The sequence below is a fragment of the Hipposideros armiger genome, unplaced genomic scaffold, assembly GCF_001890085.2.
Source record: "Hipposideros armiger isolate ML-2016 unplaced genomic scaffold, ASM189008v1 scaffold_660, whole genome shotgun sequence".
NCBI lineage: Eukaryota > Metazoa > Chordata > Mammalia > Chiroptera > Hipposideridae > Hipposideros > Hipposideros armiger.
Window position 1 is genome coordinate 179,263 of NW_017732010.1, and position 18,720 is coordinate 197,982.

Below are 18,720 nucleotides of genomic sequence, written 5' to 3' on the forward strand. Positions count from 1 at the left end.
AAATAGGTAATTTTAATACTATACAGCTGTGAATAAAGTTATATTTATACCTATTATCTTTAACTTTTTATGTTTACTCCTTAAATAACTTCAACATAACTAGTTATTTACATATTAAATAAAACTAATGAAATTATTCACACACAAAAAGAATATTGTTTTCTGAAACTTTTATAATTTCTAGAAAAGCCAGATTTCTGCTTTTTGGAAGAAGATGCTGGAATCTGTCGAGGTTATATTACCAGGTATTTTTATAACAATCAGTCAAGGCAGTGTGAGCATTTCAAGTATGGTGGGTGCCTTGGTAATCAAAACAACTTTGAATCATTGGAAGACTGCCAGAACACCTGTGAGGATACATGTAAGTTTATTTCTCATCTCACTGTACTTCATGTATAGGCATTTTTTTTTTAAATAAGGTATCTTATAGGATGTTCAGGTTTACCCAGATTTTGTTTTAACCATACAAATGAAGATATATTTATATTTATTAAACGTGATAGAAATTAGTCGCTGTTATTAAAAAAAAAGGCACAGACATTTAAGAAATCTAACTAGAGTGAAAATTATTTCCATAGATCTGACACTGTATTTTCTTAGGTTCCATTATTTAATTGTCCTTTCTGAGAATTCTATAGTATAATTTAGGCACAAGACTAAGAATGCTGAAATCCTTAAGTTTATAACAATTTGAAGGCCAATAGTTCTTTGGAACCTACCGCCTAAAATCAATCAATTTTACTTGACCATAAAATTTATTAAAGGAATGACATAAACATTATCTGTTATACTTTTTCTCACTAAGAACCACAAAGTTACTCATGGGGGGGAAAATATATTTATATATATATATATATATATATTCAAAGATTCACTGGTCACTAATATAACATAGTAATGTGAATAAAATTTCTAGAAGTCCATTTTTCTTAACAAAACTGCTGTGCATTGCTTTTGTATATAATTATGAGCTTGTGACAATGTATCCTATATATATTTTTTTTTTTGGCCATACATTTCCCAGTGAATGGTTTCCAGGTGGAGGATTACAGAACCCAGCTCGATCATGTGAATAATGACTCCTTGACTCCCCGGCCTACTAAGCTTCCCAGCTTTTTGGGTAAGAATTACATTTTTCAAAAATTGCTGCCAGATAAATATTACCACAGTTACAACAGAAGTGAAATGTATATTAGAACGATGCTTTTAAAGAAATTATACTTGTTTTGTAATTTAGTAATAGGTGTGTTGAAACACTGAGATTCGAAATGTGTAGGACATTTAATCCCATAAAAGCCATAATTTTCCTAATCTGTTTTAAAGTGTGCTTTGAAGTAGGTTTTTGAGTACGTATCACATGAAAACTTTCATATGGTATTTAACTACACGCCACCTTTACTCTATAAAATTAGGATAGGAATCGCCAGCCTCAGTGTCTGATGGTAAATCATTATCATGACAGCAATGTGTCAGAGGCAGGCTAAAGCACTCTTAAAACTGAGCACAGCATTGGGCAAGGTCTCTGTGTTACTCACCAGACACATTATGCATCTGTTCAACAACCATCTCCAAAGATTATGTCACTCTGAGGGGAATTTTCTTTTAGACTTCTGCAAAACTCTTTTCTGGACTCTACCCTGTCAACATATTCACATTTAAATAATCATATAAGAAATATGCCCACGAAATTGCAGAGCTGGGAAAATACTGGAAAACATAACCAGAAACCACAAACATCTAACTAGAACAACCTAGAAAGCTCAAAGTTAACAGGATAAATGTAAGGTCCTACCTACATTTTTAACATCACATGCTCATTCAGAAATTGGAGATCTTTCTTAGAAGTAGTCCATGTGAAAGTATAAACGTAAGCTTGACATGAGTTAAAAGCACGTTGTGGCTATTAAAATTGCAACCTGAGGGTAAAAAGAGACATAGTGTCTGTGCCGTGGATCAGAATCAGGTGGAGTTCAAAATCAGAGTGCTTTTGAGCATCTCTCTGTAACCAATAAGCAAGCAAGCAAACAAACAAAAAGCAAACGGAACTTCTGCCAGCATAGATTTAAAGTACTGCAAATGCTGACTGTGACTTGTCTACAGTGAGGGGTGTAAATGCCCAGACCTGATCATGTTCGTGGGATTTGCTTCATCCCTGAATGCCATGCCTTAGAAGTCACAAAGACAACTGGAAGCATGTTTATAGAAGGACTGGAAAGCAGGCCTGATGTCCAAGAGGGAATATTAAATATGCTTTCAGTACTGGAAACACTATCATGTGAGAGGAAAATTAAGTCTTGTACATGTCTCATCTTCAGTCTTCTGCATTTCGATTCCCCACATACACGCACACATCTCCGCGCTACCTTATCTTCCCCAACCTAGCTCAAGAATCAGGAGGAATGCAGGAAATCTTACGGATAAATTTCTTTCTGTAAAGTGTGTGTTTTTTAATGTGAGATCTTCAAAAATGAATGGGTGCCTCCGGGATTAAACTGTAGGCATTTCAGTAGTGTTCTAATAACACTTGAGATGTCATCAAGGGCATGTATAATTTCAGGGGGACTTGGTATATGGTATATTCAAAATGCTTTGAGGTCATTTGATTCTATAATGAAGGCAGTGAATTCAATGCCACATGAATTTGAGTCTAATTTTCAAACACTACTTTGTTGGTAATAATGATAAGTATCTTTGTAGATATGATTTTTTTATCTCTAAAATTAAGTAATTTCATTGTATTGTTTCTTTGTGTCCCTCCAGCTCTGTGTCTGTCAATGACATTTTGTTCTATCCAGTTAAATATCATGGGCTGAAAAGCATGCTAAACCTTGTTGGAAGTGAAAGATTTGAAAGTTTAGAATGACAAACCTATTAATGGGTTTAAAGATAATGTGATGCAATATAACTACAAATAAAAAAATGTATGAAATCAATTTTCAATATGTTTCAATATGTTTTATTTGGGTTACTTTGCTAATTCAAATAGAGGGCAGCAGTAGAGTAGAGCAGGCTAGGGGAAGGTTTTGCGTTGAAGTTTTATAAAGCACTGTATAAAAATGATGATTTTTGGCAGGTATATTACCAAAATAGAAAGGGGGGGGGGTAAGAAAATAATTAAAAAAATGAGAAAATGAGTTTCAAATACTGTGTGATAAGTGCCCTCTCTTCATTTTTATGTAGATGAACACTAAAAAGTGTAATAATGTTTTAAGAGTAAATAATTAACTAAGGAAGCAGTAAAAAATTCACAACATGAATTTAAAAAGAAACACTATTAAGACAATCTTTATTTAAAATAATAGACATTTAAGGGATGATTCACAGTAACGTCATTTAAAATCAGGGCATATTGCCTTCTTTATTTGTCTAGCACTATTTTATGTTTTATAGTACCTGTTTGCCTCAAAATCTAAATTTCTCTAGCCATTTTGACCCCTTTTCCTCTTTTCTATAAGCATAATATATTTTCTTTTTATTTTGTTTTGTAACCTTTCTAATTTAAATTGTGAAATAATGTTGCAATAACTTCAATGAGAAGTTTGGTTTGAAGAGCGGCTTAACAGGTAATGGCTCTGTCTCCACTCTTCCTAAGACCTGCCTGATCCCTTGTCTGCCGAATCCAAGATGCCAAAGGTGGGAATGCAGCTGTCCCTCTCTGCTAAAACCTAGATAATCCCTGCTCTACCCTATCCAAGTGGCAGACTGTAGGAAGGCAATTATAACCCCACCCTTTCTACACCTAGATTATTCCTTCCCCACTCCATTAAAGGGCTTTGCTGAGGTCTACAAAGACACTTTTGACATTCCAGCTCCAAAATACTGACATCTGTCACTGCTTGCAATTATATTAATGTTCTATTAAAATTTTAAAAACTTACAGTTCTATGTTTATGTAAAACCTTGTTCCAAACTTTAGTAACTATGTGAGGTTCTCTCAGTGTACTGGGTTTTTTTTGAAATGATGGAAATGCTTGAAGGTTTTGATTCAGTTTACAGGAATAATAACATGACCCCCAATACAAACAGAATGGCATTCATTTAAAATTCTTTCCATTAAACAATAATCCTTACATACAGTATTTGAATATTCCAAAAGCATAGCTAGATTGTGTTATTGTTATTAAGTGAAATATGTGTAAATATAACTTCAATGTTTCTCTTCATGATGATACCAGGAAAGCATTTTAGAAGTTCTGTTCCATGTTACTAGAAAATGGTTTGGCAATTCTTTTTTAATTGCTATTTATCTTAACTGCCATAATATTGCAAATGAGCTTGAGAATATATTTCTTCAGTGAGCCCTCTTGACTCAAGATAGTTGAATGCTTATTAAGCACAACTGAAGTTTAATTTTTAAAATTTTCTCTTTTCATTTCCATATTCCAATATTAATAGGCTACTTAGGTGATCTCAAAGATTGAGGCTTACTCTTTCTTAAGGGAATTTTTGTAAAATGTTTTACAAGCATGAATTTGTGCACAAGTGAGAGCAAATTATTTGATTTGAGAATATTGTCATGCCAGAAGGACTATGGGGATTAAAGCCAAAGAAATTGTTTTTGTATAATTTTTCTTTATCTTTTTCAATATTTCAAGGTTTCCAAACTTTCAGAATTCTGTCACCATTTTTTCCAATTATTCTAGACGAGCACTTGGTAATCTCATTTGATCACTTCTATTCTTCTAGTCAGTCATTAAATTCTAGTGCTGTTCCCAACAAAATGTCTATTCCTATCTCTCCCATTTTCGATCTTACCTGTTTTGTTCAGACCATCAATCCTTCATGCGTAGATTACCTCAACAATCATATGTAATCCAAACTGAGACACTAATGAAAATTAAAAGGAGATGCTAAAAAAATATTAAGTTATTTATTTTAAATGTGTATGTATTGACAGAAAAATGGGTTTGTAAAATTTTGTAAAAAAATTGGATATGTAAATTAGTTTTATATAAAAAGTCTTTTACATTTTAAAATCATATAAATGTTGGGACATGACATACAGAAAAAATAAGCATAAATTAATACTGGTTCAGGAAAACCAGGTGGCATGGACAATAGATAGATTGGGATGGATAGATAATCAAGAGACCAGATATAGCTCATTATATGTATATGTATATCACAGTTAACCACTAGCACTCTCGACATTTCTGAAAGTGCCACTTCATCAACAACTCACTTCCATAGTCCCAAAGAAGTATCCTGTTTTTCATAACATGTTCTCAGACCAAGAAGGATAGAAACTTGCCTCATAATGTAAATATGCCTGCATGGTCAATCTGGTGCTTCATATGCTGATTTTCTGACAAGATGCCTTTCCAAAAATAGATAATAACTTATGGAGAGGATCCATCAGATCTTCTACTTCCTGGCAGGAGAGCAGGTGAGAAGCAAAAATATAGCACTTCACCACTGCCAAGATTGCTGCCATCCAAATACAGTCACCCTAGGTGACCACTGACGACTTTTGCTAATCCCTTTCTTCCTGGACCATGTCCGCTTTTCACAAGGATAAATTTTTTGCCTCATTCATAGGATTCCTCCAGAGAAGTGCTTCTAAGGTGCAAATAATATACATATACCTTTAAAAAATAAAAAAATCATAGACTTCAATTTGTAAACCAAGTTATTTTGAATGACAATAATTCTACATGAACATGTAAAATAGTAGGAATAAATTTATGTCTGTTACCATTACACAGCTATAAATGAAAACTTATCTAAAAATGAATACAATGCAAACTACAAATTAATAAATTAATAATAATAATTTGATGGTACATGTTTTTGCTAAAAGAAAAATCCCTATTATAATATGAATTTGATATTGACTATAAGGCAGGTTAGGAATGAGGTAGAAATAAGTTTAAAAAAATTATGTTGTGTGTAATTCTGTGACTGCCCTTTCTCTTCTTGAATACTGGACAATCTTTGAAGGAATAAATTTGAGAAGCCTTAATATAAAATGTCTTGATTAGGAAAATCCCAACTCTATCTTTTCTGGGATACAACCAAAAGAGCTTTCTAGTTTCCTGTCACATTCCTGGCCATTAAATGGATCTGAATGGCCAGAGCAACTATGATCATGGAGTGCATAAAGGCCATGAACTTTCGTCTTTTATTTCTAGAATCAGTCCAGGCTGAACATGCCGACCCAATGATTTTTGCCTTCCAATGCTTGAACTCTCTGAATACAGTTTGGCTCAGTACTGTTACTCCTAAGACTTGTTTCCAGCCTCCTTGTTTGATGACCTGTTTTGATTAGATATCTTTCACCAGTCAAAATTGATGAATTCCAACTTCATGCAGATAACTGAGGGTAAGAAGCATCTAAGGCATTTTTAACCTGAGCTTCAAAGAAGAGAAAATTTGGGGATCAGATACAAAAGGGAAAGGGTGACAACTTTCTCTTTATCTGATAATTATTAAAATATCTTTGCTCAGTTATTTTTTATTTTCTAGCTGGTTTTCAGATGGCCTATCATAGTGGTTAAGAACACTGGCTTTATGGGCAGAAAGATGTGGGTTTCAATGCCAGTTCGGCTATTGCTGACTCTCTCTGTGGCCTTGAAAAAAATTACACAACTCTCGGCTTCAGGTTGATCGTTTGTCATATGTGGAGAGTAATATCTCATCAAAATTTTGTGAAGATTGGTATGGCATATATAAAATTTTAACTCAGTGCTTACAACACAATGAGCTCAAAAATATTACTATTTGAGGCTATGAAGATGATGGTGGTTACTCAGTGTCAATGGATTTTTATAGCAGAAAAAAAAATTATCAGGGGTATTATTTGTATACATTTTCTTAGTGATGATTTTTAATACAGCTAAAACCTGTGATCTTGATCTGCAGTATCTTCATTTAACTACTTAATATTATGATCATGTGAAATAACAAAAAGCTCTTGTAAAATTCAAACATAATTATAAAATACCAATAAATGTTTTGTGTCCCTGAATCTTATTTCTAATCAGAGGACTTGCAAACCTGTGTTTCCAACTTTGTCTTATGATCTGAGGTAGAGATGTACAGTTGTTTATTTCAATTCAGTTAAAAAAATGTTCAGTGCCTCCTACATGACGGGAATTGTCATGGGGACTGGGAGTCTGAGAATAATAAATACAGGGTGGTTTTGCTTTAGAGTCATGCCTGTGAAATGGGGAAGGAGATAGATACATAATGACTTCAATGCCTATGTCACATGCTAAGTCAGAGACCCTCACAAGCGTTACGGGAAGATACTCATGATATTGTACTTCTACTGAAGTCCAAATTAAATGTTTCTGTCTTCTCAAAACCTGGGTTCTATCTTCTATGTAACATCTTGGACTTGTTTGCCTAGATGCTGGCTAATCCATGGGCATAGTTCACAATTCCATCTTTATTCAGGGTTTGGGCGGGGGGGTTGTTGTTGTTTTTTTGTAAGTAAAGCCAATTACAAGTTATAAAGTCATTGTGACTTTTTTATACTTTATGTTTCATAATACATTAGAAAATATTCCATCTTCTAAGACAACAAGGCTAGAAAAGCAGAACCATCTTCTCTCTAGCTCTCTCCCTTATCCCACATTCAATCTGGTGCTTAGTTTTAGCTATCCCCCAGTAACTGCTTTAGTCATCTTACATTCTTCTCCATTGCAAGTTACCTGCTGGATTCATCCCTACACAAGACTGGTTGAGTGTACTTCATGTGTCAAGAATTGCTGCATATCTCTTTCATTCTTCAGTAATTTCAGTGGTTCGTTCATGTCTATGCCATAAAATCCAACTATAGTAGTCTTCCAGGACCTTAGCATAGTCTAAATCTACTTTTCCAGCTTTGCACCCAATGGACTCTCCATATATGTTTTTCTTCAGATAGCCTGGAGATTGCAAAGTACCCCTGACAAACCTGGAATATTCTGACCTTTCTCCTTCCCTAACCCATGTTCACCTCTGTCTCCTCTGTTTATTAAAATCTCATTCTGCCTTAAAAGCTAATCAAGGGAACTAAACCAGTTACTAAAAACTTATAGGGCTCTCAATGTTGTAGAGATGACATGCAGAAAAGTTTTTCTAAAGTATTGTAAGACATAGTTATCTTAAAATAAACTATACTCATAAATTTCATAATTTATAATTTTACCATGGCTTTCTTTCATTGTGGCTTTATTTAGAAAAAAATCCCTGGATGAAGATAACTATGAACGCTCCTCATGGATTAGGCAATATCTAGACAAAGAAATCCAACCCAACATCTACCCACTTTTTAAATTAAATATATTGGGGTGACATTTGTTAATAAAAATTACATAGGTTTCAAGTGTAGAATCCCATAATACATCATCTATAAATTGCACTGTGTTCACCATTCAAAGTCAAATCTCCTTCCATTACCATATATTTGACTCCCTCGACCCTCTTCTACCACCACCACCACCCCTTTCTTACCCTCTGGTAACCTATGTGATACATATATACAATGGAATATTACTTCAAGTCATTTTTTCTTCTTCCTTTTCAATATGTAGAGGCATCTTAGGTTTCTTACAGTCTATTCCCCTAAGAACTTTCAGTTTCAAATGCCCCAACAGCCTACCTTCTACATTTCATACTCAGCCTGTATAATAACAAAGAAACAAAAAAAATAAAGTGGCCCTATACACAGAAAACAAACAGTGAAAAAAAGTTTCGCAGTAATCATTTTCCCTTTCCCCCCACATTTTCTTGTCTTCTACGTGGAATGTTAGTTTCTGCCCATGTAACACCACTTCTCCCTTGTTGATAAATGGAGATACATGCTTTTCCTGCAGTACAGATTTACTACTTGTAAATAGTAAATGCACAGGTGATAGGTTTGCTCTCCATTCCTAATCAGACATATTCCAATCTCCAGCCTTTTCTTTATGATGCCAGGACACTAGAAACTCTCTAAAAATATTTTTATTATAACTATTATTTCTAATATATTTATGTAATATGTTTTATGTTATAATATGAGCATTATATCAATAATTGCATCCAACTTGAAAAAAAAGAAAAGCAGGAAAAAAGAAGAAAATCGGCCAAACTTCCATTACACAGAGACAACACTCTCAACATTGTAGCATATTCTTTCAGTATTTCTTTGCTATTTTTGTTTTCCAACTCAACACAAAGTAAATAAAATTCAAGACTAGGAGTAGCTTCTAGAGCAGCCGTTCTCAACCTTCCTAATGCCACAACCCCTTAATACAGTTCCTCATGTTGTGGTGACCCCCAACCATAAAATTATTTTCGTTGCTACTCTATAACTGTAATTTTGCTACTGTTATGAATCGTAATGTAAATATCTTTTTGTTTTCCGATGGTCTTAGGCGACCCCTGTGAAAGGGTCATTCGACCCCCAAAGGGGTCACGACCCACAGGTTGAGAACCGCTGTTTTAGAGGATCTCCAAAAGTACAGAATAAGCTCAGCATGAAAGAATCTATTTGGTAGAGTTGTAACCTAGCACACTGTTAAACTTGCTACCTGCTAATAAGGTCTCTATAGTAATCACCCTTCCCTCTGTTGGCAACCCCTCTCAGCTTTGGCCCAATGGATAGCATGTATCATTTCCTTTCTCATTTGTATGTATCTTTGTATATGTATATGTGTGTATGTATGCATTTAAGCTTGATGTGGTTACACAACAAGATGAATTATCGTATTTTAATTGATCTAAGATGCATATTTTTCCACATTTTAACATTGCTTAAATCATGATGAAGCTTACAACTGATGTATGCAGTAATCCAATTACCGTATTTGCCGGCGTATAAGACGACTGGGCGTATAAGACGACCCCCTAACATTTCCACTCAAAATACAGAGTTTGTTATATACTCGCCGTATAAGACTACCCCCTCTTCCGCACACCTTCCACACACCAAATAAAAGGTAAAACAATATCAGATTTGATTTCAACATTTATATTTATATTCAAATGCTTATGACATGCAGGAAAACTGTCACAAGGCTGTATGTAATCAAACATATACATAAATCGCGATTCACGATTTTGCGCTATCATACTGGGTGTATAGTCGGCTGTGTGCGATTTTGCGAGTGTGGTAAAATCGCGTTAACAGCAAAATCGCATAACAGCCAAGCATACACCCAGCAGCGCTGCTGATGCCTGAACGGTATGTGGAATGAAGTGGGCGGGCATCGGGAGGCCACTATGGTACGGGGCAAGCACTATGGGCAGTCTATCTGAAGTGTACCTGGCATATAAGACGACCCCCCACTTGGAGGCATATTTTTCAGGGCCAAAAAATCGTCTTATATGCCGGCAAATACGGTATGTGTTTTTCTTTACAAGCAGTACATAAAAAAATGGCACATCTTAAAATCAGTGGCATCTTATATTCTACATAAATTATATTTTGTAGAATATTTGAAAAGCTATGAGCAATTACTAGTTTACATAGTACCCTTCTACTTTTCATTGGTGTGAAAAGAGAAAAAAAAACAATGAATCATAAATGGATGCATTGCGGTAAGGTCCACACTTTGTTAAATAATGTTTAGGTACTTTTAAACATCATAGAAATATAAATTTACATAAACCTTTAGTGGGAAATTCTGCCCCATCTACCAAATTAAAAACTTAATATAGCTTTTGCACAATTCTAATTTTAGAAATATCTCCTCAAGAAATATCTGAACCTATGTACAAGGATATTCATGAACTAATGTCTGGAATTGAAAAAAAATGAACAAAAATATCTATGAGTATATATACATGAGTAATGGATTGACTAATTATACTGTAGTGAAGTCAAAAAATAAAATATTGTGTTTACATTAACAAAAGAATAAGGTATATAAATGAACAAATGTGGAGACATAGCCACAAAATAATATTGAGTATAATAATAAGACAGAGCAGTATCGTTATATTGTATATGTATATGTAGGGAGATAGACAAGAAACCATTCATGGCAGTTAAAGGGCAGGTGACGGTCAAATTATGGAGAATTTTTGTTTTGTATTTGTTTTACTTTTGTATTATTTGAACAATTTACAATGATAATTCGTAATTAGAAAACACAAACCTTTATATTTTTCTTTACTACATAATTATAGGAAAAAAGAAAGAATTTGGTATTCAAAGGAGAGATTTATTATTCAATTCCCTGAAACAGTCTTGGAGACAAAAAAAATAATTAACAAGTCATTAGTTAGTTCATAAGGCCTAATTTGATTGGTAAAAACCTAGATAGACATGTAAAATGGGAACAATAAGGAAGACACCACAGTAAGGATTCAGAGTATAAGAGTCAACATGTATAAGTTTTGAAGAAAATTGACATAAACTACTTTACATATAAAACTGACTTTGAAGCTCCACCTTAGAATTTAGCAGCCATACTAGATGATGGCAGTTTCTGGAAGAAAATAAATGGATCCTGAGTTCTGAAATCTATCATAGACCCTCTAAACGGAAGCCACCCAACTTCTTATTAATGGCAAGATGGACACAGCATGCATTTGGCTATTAAAGCCCCTTTGGAAAGTGAACAGAAGTCAGGTTAGTGTCTTTTAAATTTCTTCTTAAATTCCTGCAAATAATTACAATTTAGACCCCAAAAAAATCACATTGTGCAGCTTCAAAACCTTTATATTTTCTTTCATTGTAGATATCCAAGTCTGGATTTTGAATAGGTGAGTGCCTAAGTTTATCTAGAATAAATATGTTAATTAAAAACAGTCAAGCTTAACTCTTCATGGGGTGCAAAAATTTTTAATTTCCTCACCTTTGGAGCTTGAACCAGATGATAATCAAGGACTCAAAAAATTTTAGAGTTAAAATGTCCTTAAGAAACTGTCTGCTTCATTATTTTAATTCTGCTGTTGTTCCTGCTAGTGTAACCCAATAATAGTCTTCCTGCTTAGAGTTAAAATGATTTGAGGAGAAATGGATTAATTATACATCAGGTATAATTCATGTTTTGAAGAGTAATGGCCTTAAAAAGACTCCCCAACTGATGATAACTCACTGCTTTATTAAAAACTTTTAAATGTTAACTATATGTAATATAACATCCTTAGTAGTTCATTTAAAAATTTAACCCACTATCAAAATATTCTTATTTCTAGTGTTAAGAACCTCAGTATTGATCTGGGTTAAAGGTGAGTTGTATTTGATCTGTGCAGGTAGTGACTAAAATCAGGGCAAACAAATATATACAAACAACTCTCATCAAGCCAGTTGTGAATAGACACTCTCAGAGTGGAGCAGATATCTGGTAAGAGGGACTATTCAAGTCTGAACACCAGATTCCATGCTCTTAGAAAAAGACATCCTCTGATTTAGAAACCACAAAAAGAGTTTCAGGTAAAAGCAATCTAACGCTTTGGACAATTTAGTTGGTAGTGAAATTCTGTCTGATGGCATCTATGCTGGTCAATTGTCTGTTTGCTCTCAAACCAACGCCCTGCCTTCTTCTTGCCCTGTCCCACATTATAGAGAACCCTTTTCCTTGGCTTCTGAGTAGGTCTGTTCAGTGGCAGACATTATTGGAATGGTCAAAGGAAGACAGAATCTAGGGTATGTCTCCCCGCCAAACCTGTGGTTGTATCTGCCACGATTTCGGATCGCACTGAAGAGGCCCATTTTGATTCTAGCTTTTACCCGGTGTTCCTGGCTCCTGGCCTATGTAACAGAGGCTCCTCCCTCGTTACTTCCAGTCAAGGAGCTGTAGCCCCAGATGTACCAGGTTAGCTTGCTCTCCCTTTGAAATGGCCTTGATTTTGTAATAGGGCCAGGTTTACTATAGGCTGCATGTTACAGGAAAAAAAGGAATGCGTTTGCTCCCTGTCATTAGAAAACTGTCCAGGAATAAGGAACTTTAGGAAGGTCATTGCTTTTAAGACATAAAAAACTAATATTTGTAAAGAAGTGTACAACTTACAAGTACATCCACATATATTATCTGCAACTTAATGTAGGCTAACATATCTTGTGTATAAAATGCTAAAGTGAAATAGAAGTATAAATCATATCATTTCACCATACACATTTGCTATGAAGCATCTGTGGGTACTTGCTGAGAATAAAGGAAAAGGAATAGCAATTTCCTCTGTTTTCTATTTCTCAAATCAGCTATATAAGCAAATTGCTTATAGGGTATTTCTTTTTTTTCTAAACATAGTTAATGACCTTGGAAGCTCATGGAGACAGAAGTGGTGACAACTGATAACCATTTTACATTCTAGGCTGTAGGTTGATGAGAATCCATAGCACACACATTGGAAACATTTGTACAATAGTAGGGCTCAATTGCAATATATCTCCCCTAGACAGTTAGAAAATTCCTCAGACGTCAATCACTGTTGATGACAGGAGATTTCGACATTTGGTGGAAAGTTAAGCCTATATTCTCAATAAATACATCTTAGTTTTTATTTATAATGGTAATAATCATGTACTATGACACCCAAATATGATGAGGTAAAACATAAATTAGACTACATGATTTCGGATAATGTTTTAGTTTTTACAGATACTAAGAGTTTCTTTAAAATCACAGTATTCATAGACCTGGTGAAAGGCCTAAATAAAACTTAATGTTCTTTATGTGATTACAGTTCTTGAATTTTGACACAGAATATCACCTTTCTAAAATGTCTTCTCATATATTCTTTCCATACTATTCCCACTCCTCTTAAAATTTCCAGAATTTCTCTGTTACATGAGCTATTGTGTCAAAACGTTCTAATCTGTATTTAAATATCGATAACACAGGAGGAAGTAAATATGTATGTTTCAATTTAAGATTTTTTTTTTCATTTTTTTTTCTCCAGTTGTTTCATTTTTATTTCTTTTACAGTCTATATATCTGGGGGTTCATTTGCCATCAGATAGCTTCTTGCTTTCTGCACAACTATTGGCTTTTACTGGCTACAGGATTCCTCAAAGTTCTATCTTCTGTCATTGCTGAACTTTTAGCAAATCCTCTTTGCCTGCCTTTGCTGCCCCACATTTCACCCTGTGGCAAAGCCACTAATGTTTCCTTATCCGGATTCCTCACCAACTACCAATGTACCTGCAATATTCGTTTATTATCAAGCAGTTTAGCTCTGCGACTAAAGAATACCAGCTGCCCACTCTGACAGGAATGCCCAAAGGAGCTAAATACTATACTACTATTGGGCTAAATCTATTTTGCTGCTTTGCCTTCAGGAAATAAGTGTTCCTTTTGTTATCCTAATTGCATTTTTATCTTCTGTTTTTTAAGTGCTTCACCCAATTGACAGACCAGCCTGTCTGGTTGAAACATGTTTTATTTTCTGGCTTTAGCAATATCCCTTCTTGTGCAAAAACATCAAACTCTTCTAGAACTCAATGCTTCAACTTATGAGAAAACTCTATGATTAAGTCAAACCATCTCTTTTGGGCTCCTTCTCTGAAGCTTACAGTTAGAATTTTCTAGACCTGAACTGTGATTATGTTATATCATTCAGAATTTTTTTAGTCAAGAGAAGAAATTCTTCCTCAGCTTCAATGTTTGTGTCAGACAATGAATAAGGATTTTGCTCGTGAGAACTTTTTAAAAAGTTGAACATTCGTGAACAAATGATATGTAAACATTAATAGTTTTTTAAAATATATATTGTTAACAGATTTTCAAAAGTTAAATTATTGAATAGTGGTTGTTTGTATGGCTCACGCACAACTAGTTTTTCATATAAAGAGTAATCACAGCACTTTCCTTTAGCAAATGTATCTGCCTTTTTATTTCTTGGAGAAAGGTCTCAGCATAAGCGGACACTTGTCGGAGATTGGTTGAACATTTCTGTGGAATTGGAATGCATGAATTTTACAACGTACTGCTTTTACTCATTCAGATGACTGTTTTACGTAGACATGCCATAGAACTAATCTATAAACAATAATATGAAAGACTATCATGTATGACTTACCATATTTTCTTCATGTTCTTAGAATTTTATGGCCCCTCCTGGTGTCTGACCCCCGCAGACAGAGGATTGTGTCAAGCCAACGAGACCAGATTCTACTACAATGCTATTATCGGGAAGTGCCGCCCGTTTAAGTACAGTGGATGTGGAGGGAACGAAAACAATTTTACTTCTAAAAAGTCATGTCACAGGGCTTGTCAAAAAGGTATAGAAGACGTTCTTCCCATTAACTCACTGGTGTTTAGGAAAGCAACGGTACTGAAATTATGAATGAAATTTAATCCATGAAAAATATCATCAAATTAGTTCTATTTGTTATAAGAAACAAAGTGTAATGATTTAGCTAATAAATGTCCCCGTGTCAACTATAATTAAATAATATTGCTGGGTATGTTAGCTGTAGCTCCTCTTAATTTGTCTTCATAGAAAAATAATTGATTTTAAACAAATAATTTTATTCTTTTGATATTTACATAGTAAGCTTTCATTATAAAAGATTCTACCAAAATATATTTAAGCTTTTTTATAATGCACAAAATTATGTATTAGTTTTCTTCTGAATATGAAGTTAATGTATGTTTATAGAATAGTGTTAATATGTAAATAATAATTTATAATTTCACCAATCATATACAGCCATGTTTATATGTTTAATAAACTGACCATGAATTTCTAAGTGAAAATCAATAACATGTTTATCCATTTTTGCTAACTCATATATGTAAAATGACTTCTGTAGAATAGATTATTCTATACAAAGACAAAGACAAATTAAAAGCTTTTAAACTAATAACATTTTGGGGGGGGTTTAAACATTAAAAGATAATTTGAGGAAATTTTAGAAAACTAACACAATAAAATATTGTATCATGCATAAATTTGTTTCTCTTCCTTTTGTAGGTTTCATCCAAAGAATATCAAAAGAAGGGTTAATTAAAACCAAAAGAAAAAGAAAGAAGCAGCTAGTGAAAATAGTATATGAAAAGACTTTTGTTAAAAAGATATAAATTTGTTATATTATTACAACATTAATTCTACTAAATATTTTAGATGAAGCTTTTCACTATGATTCCTATTTTTTTCTTTCCTAAAATTCTCTTAATTATATTTTTATGAATTTCTTATGCATATATTACCTGCTATTAATACATTTGCATCCATGTTCCTTACCTGATCTAGTCAAATTGCTTATTCTAGAGCTATAATTTATTAACTGACTACTATGAATTTACTTATTCTATAGATCGTTTTTTAACTATTTACCATTTGACTACAAATTATCAAGTTGCTGGCCACATCAAATCAGTCAAGTTTTCCCATTTTGTGATCATCTATTTGATAACATATTGTCATTTATTTGTTTTGATCACATATACAATGATATTCTTTATATAATAGCTCATGCCCAGATTAATAAGTACAGCTATTTAAAAACAAATACTTTGGGGGTTTCATATCTAAAATGGAGACAAGCACCTTCTTTTGATAAAGATCATTCACTTGTGCATTTGGAAAGAGCTGTAACAGTAGAATTCTATGGTGTGCTTCCCTCCCTAGACATACTTGATTTCCTTTTGCACTAACCAACACCTCAATGGATCTTGAGCCAAACTGTATTTGAATACAGAAGAGTCAATTCTGTGTCATATGCCTGCCTGATTTTGTTTGATTTCAGTTTTTTTGTTTGTTTGTTTGCTAGTGGTTCGTTATATCAATTAAGATGGTTGAATAATGGTGTGTTAAATGCAGATCACGATAAGAAGGGACTTGGTGGGAAAGGGAAGTTTTTAATGGCAATCTAAAGGAAATTCTGTTTATGAACTTCCTAATTTCATTGTTTGACAAAATTTTCTCTTACTAAAAATAGCAAGAATAAAAAAAAAAAAAAACAAGAATATTTAAACCTCCTGAAACCTATTCATCTGTCATTAGGCTTTACACACAATGCAACCAGCAATTCATACATAAAAGAAAAAAAAACAAAATACATGTTATTTCTGTAGAAGAGAAAATTATCAGGATGGAAGGTTATTCTAGAAAATTCACGCACTGTTTATTCTCAGGGTTTTAACCAGCATTTTTCTGGAGTAAATTCGCTGTAACCAGATCTATACCTTTCTTTCTCTGCTAAGCCATGTGCAGTCTGGCATCACAACAGCCTCCTAGATGTTTCAGTGTCTATACTGTTCACATCAAATTTCACATTTAAATTTGAACTTGTCATCTAGAAACAACTACTTAATCCATTTACCTTAGTTTAATAACTACTTCCTAGCAACAGTGTTATATTCTACCTGCTCCTTAGGCTTGAAAGTTTGAACCCAATTTTGAGTTCTTATTTTCCCTCATACACTGTATCTGATCAGTCTCCAAACACTACTGCATACTTTTTCATAAAGTTCATCCAACTCCCCAGCTTTTTACCTCTACTGCATTCTTCAGTATTAATAATTCTTCAGTATTAATAATTCCTAAGAATTAATTCAGTATATTTCTCCACCACTCAAAATTCTTCAAGGACTCAATTTTTGGTACTTAACCCCACCCCACTCCCCACAATTTAATTTTGATATATATATATTTTTGGACTTACCTACACTACTTTCTTTCATGACTGCTTCAATTTAGCTAAAGGGTATTCACAATTCACTGAATGCATCTTTAATTACTTAGCGTATTCATGCTGTTTTCCTTTTTAAAAAGCTCATCCCCTCCAAACCATTCATTCATCTGAAGTCAGAGTCAAGCTGATGTGAGCTAAAATCACTATGTTTTGAGACAGAATATGAAAAGTCCTAACATACAATTACACATCATTTTCATCCTATGGCATGAACATTATATCATTACAAACAGTATCAATTTGTTCACTTAAGAAAAATTTTATATCTTGATTTCAAATATGCAGTCATAAGTAACTGCCTTAAACTGGGTCTATGCTGTGGAATTTGAGACTTTTGAAAATCAAAATCCCTTGTGAACTGTGTTCTGTTGTCATTTATACACGCATAGCTTTAAAAAAAAGGTAAAGTCTTCTTAGATCAAGTAGCAAGTGCTTGGGACATATAAACAGCACATTGGTGAGTTTACCAATTGTTTTCTCAAACAACCATTCAAGGGTTCATTACTTAAATAAGATATATACTGAGATGGTTTGCAATGTTTAATGCATGTGAATGTTATTTTCACTGTGTTTTTAAATAAGAAGCCCTCTGGTGGTATTGTCTTGCTTTGTTTTGCATATTCAAATGCATCTAAATGTAACTGTAGATAGATTTGCATTATATAGCATGTACATGTATTTACCTACTTTGTTTAGTCTCTGTTCAGAATTAAAAGTCATGCTGAAAACTGCTCAAATGATTTTATTTTTTACATTATAAGAAATAAAATGTATTACTTGAATAATAAACTATAATTGTTGTACTCAAGAAATTTCTCATATTTCAAAAAAAATGTGTTCTTCAGTTATCATAACGATAAAAAGCCAAAGACAAAGAAAAAAAAATATTCCGTAAGATCCAGGAAGCTTGTACCTCCTTTAATTGAATTTGCTAATAATCCTCTTTAAATTACAAATGTGCATCCATGTATTATGGTTTCTTATTTGTGAAACAAATTAGCATACTATGCTTTACAATCCTATTCTACATTTACTCCATTCCATATATAATTCTACCTATCATCTCTTGTATAATTGTATAAATATGACATATATATATATATATATATATATATATATATATATCATATAACTATGCCTTAAATTAATGATGTCCAATG

The 18,720-nt window shown here is 33.4% G+C and overlaps 1 protein-coding gene across 2 annotated transcripts in view; it reads left to right on the top strand.

Annotated features, from left to right (window-relative positions):
- Positions 1–18,363, top strand: part of TFPI (tissue factor pathway inhibitor) — a 69,398-nt gene extending 51,035 nt beyond the window's left edge. For both annotated transcript variants that reach the window (XM_019626131.1, XM_019626130.1), the window contains 4 exons: positions 185–361; positions 1,025–1,120; positions 14,963–15,142; positions 15,838–18,363. In XM_019626131.1, the coding sequence (XP_019481676.1) occupies positions 185–361; positions 1,025–1,120; positions 14,963–15,142; positions 15,838–15,944 (560 nt within the window). In that variant the 3' untranslated portion in view covers positions 15,945–18,363. The remainder of the gene's footprint in view (positions 1–184; positions 362–1,024; positions 1,121–14,962; positions 15,143–15,837) is intronic.
- Positions 18,364–18,720: the final 357 nt, after the last annotated feature.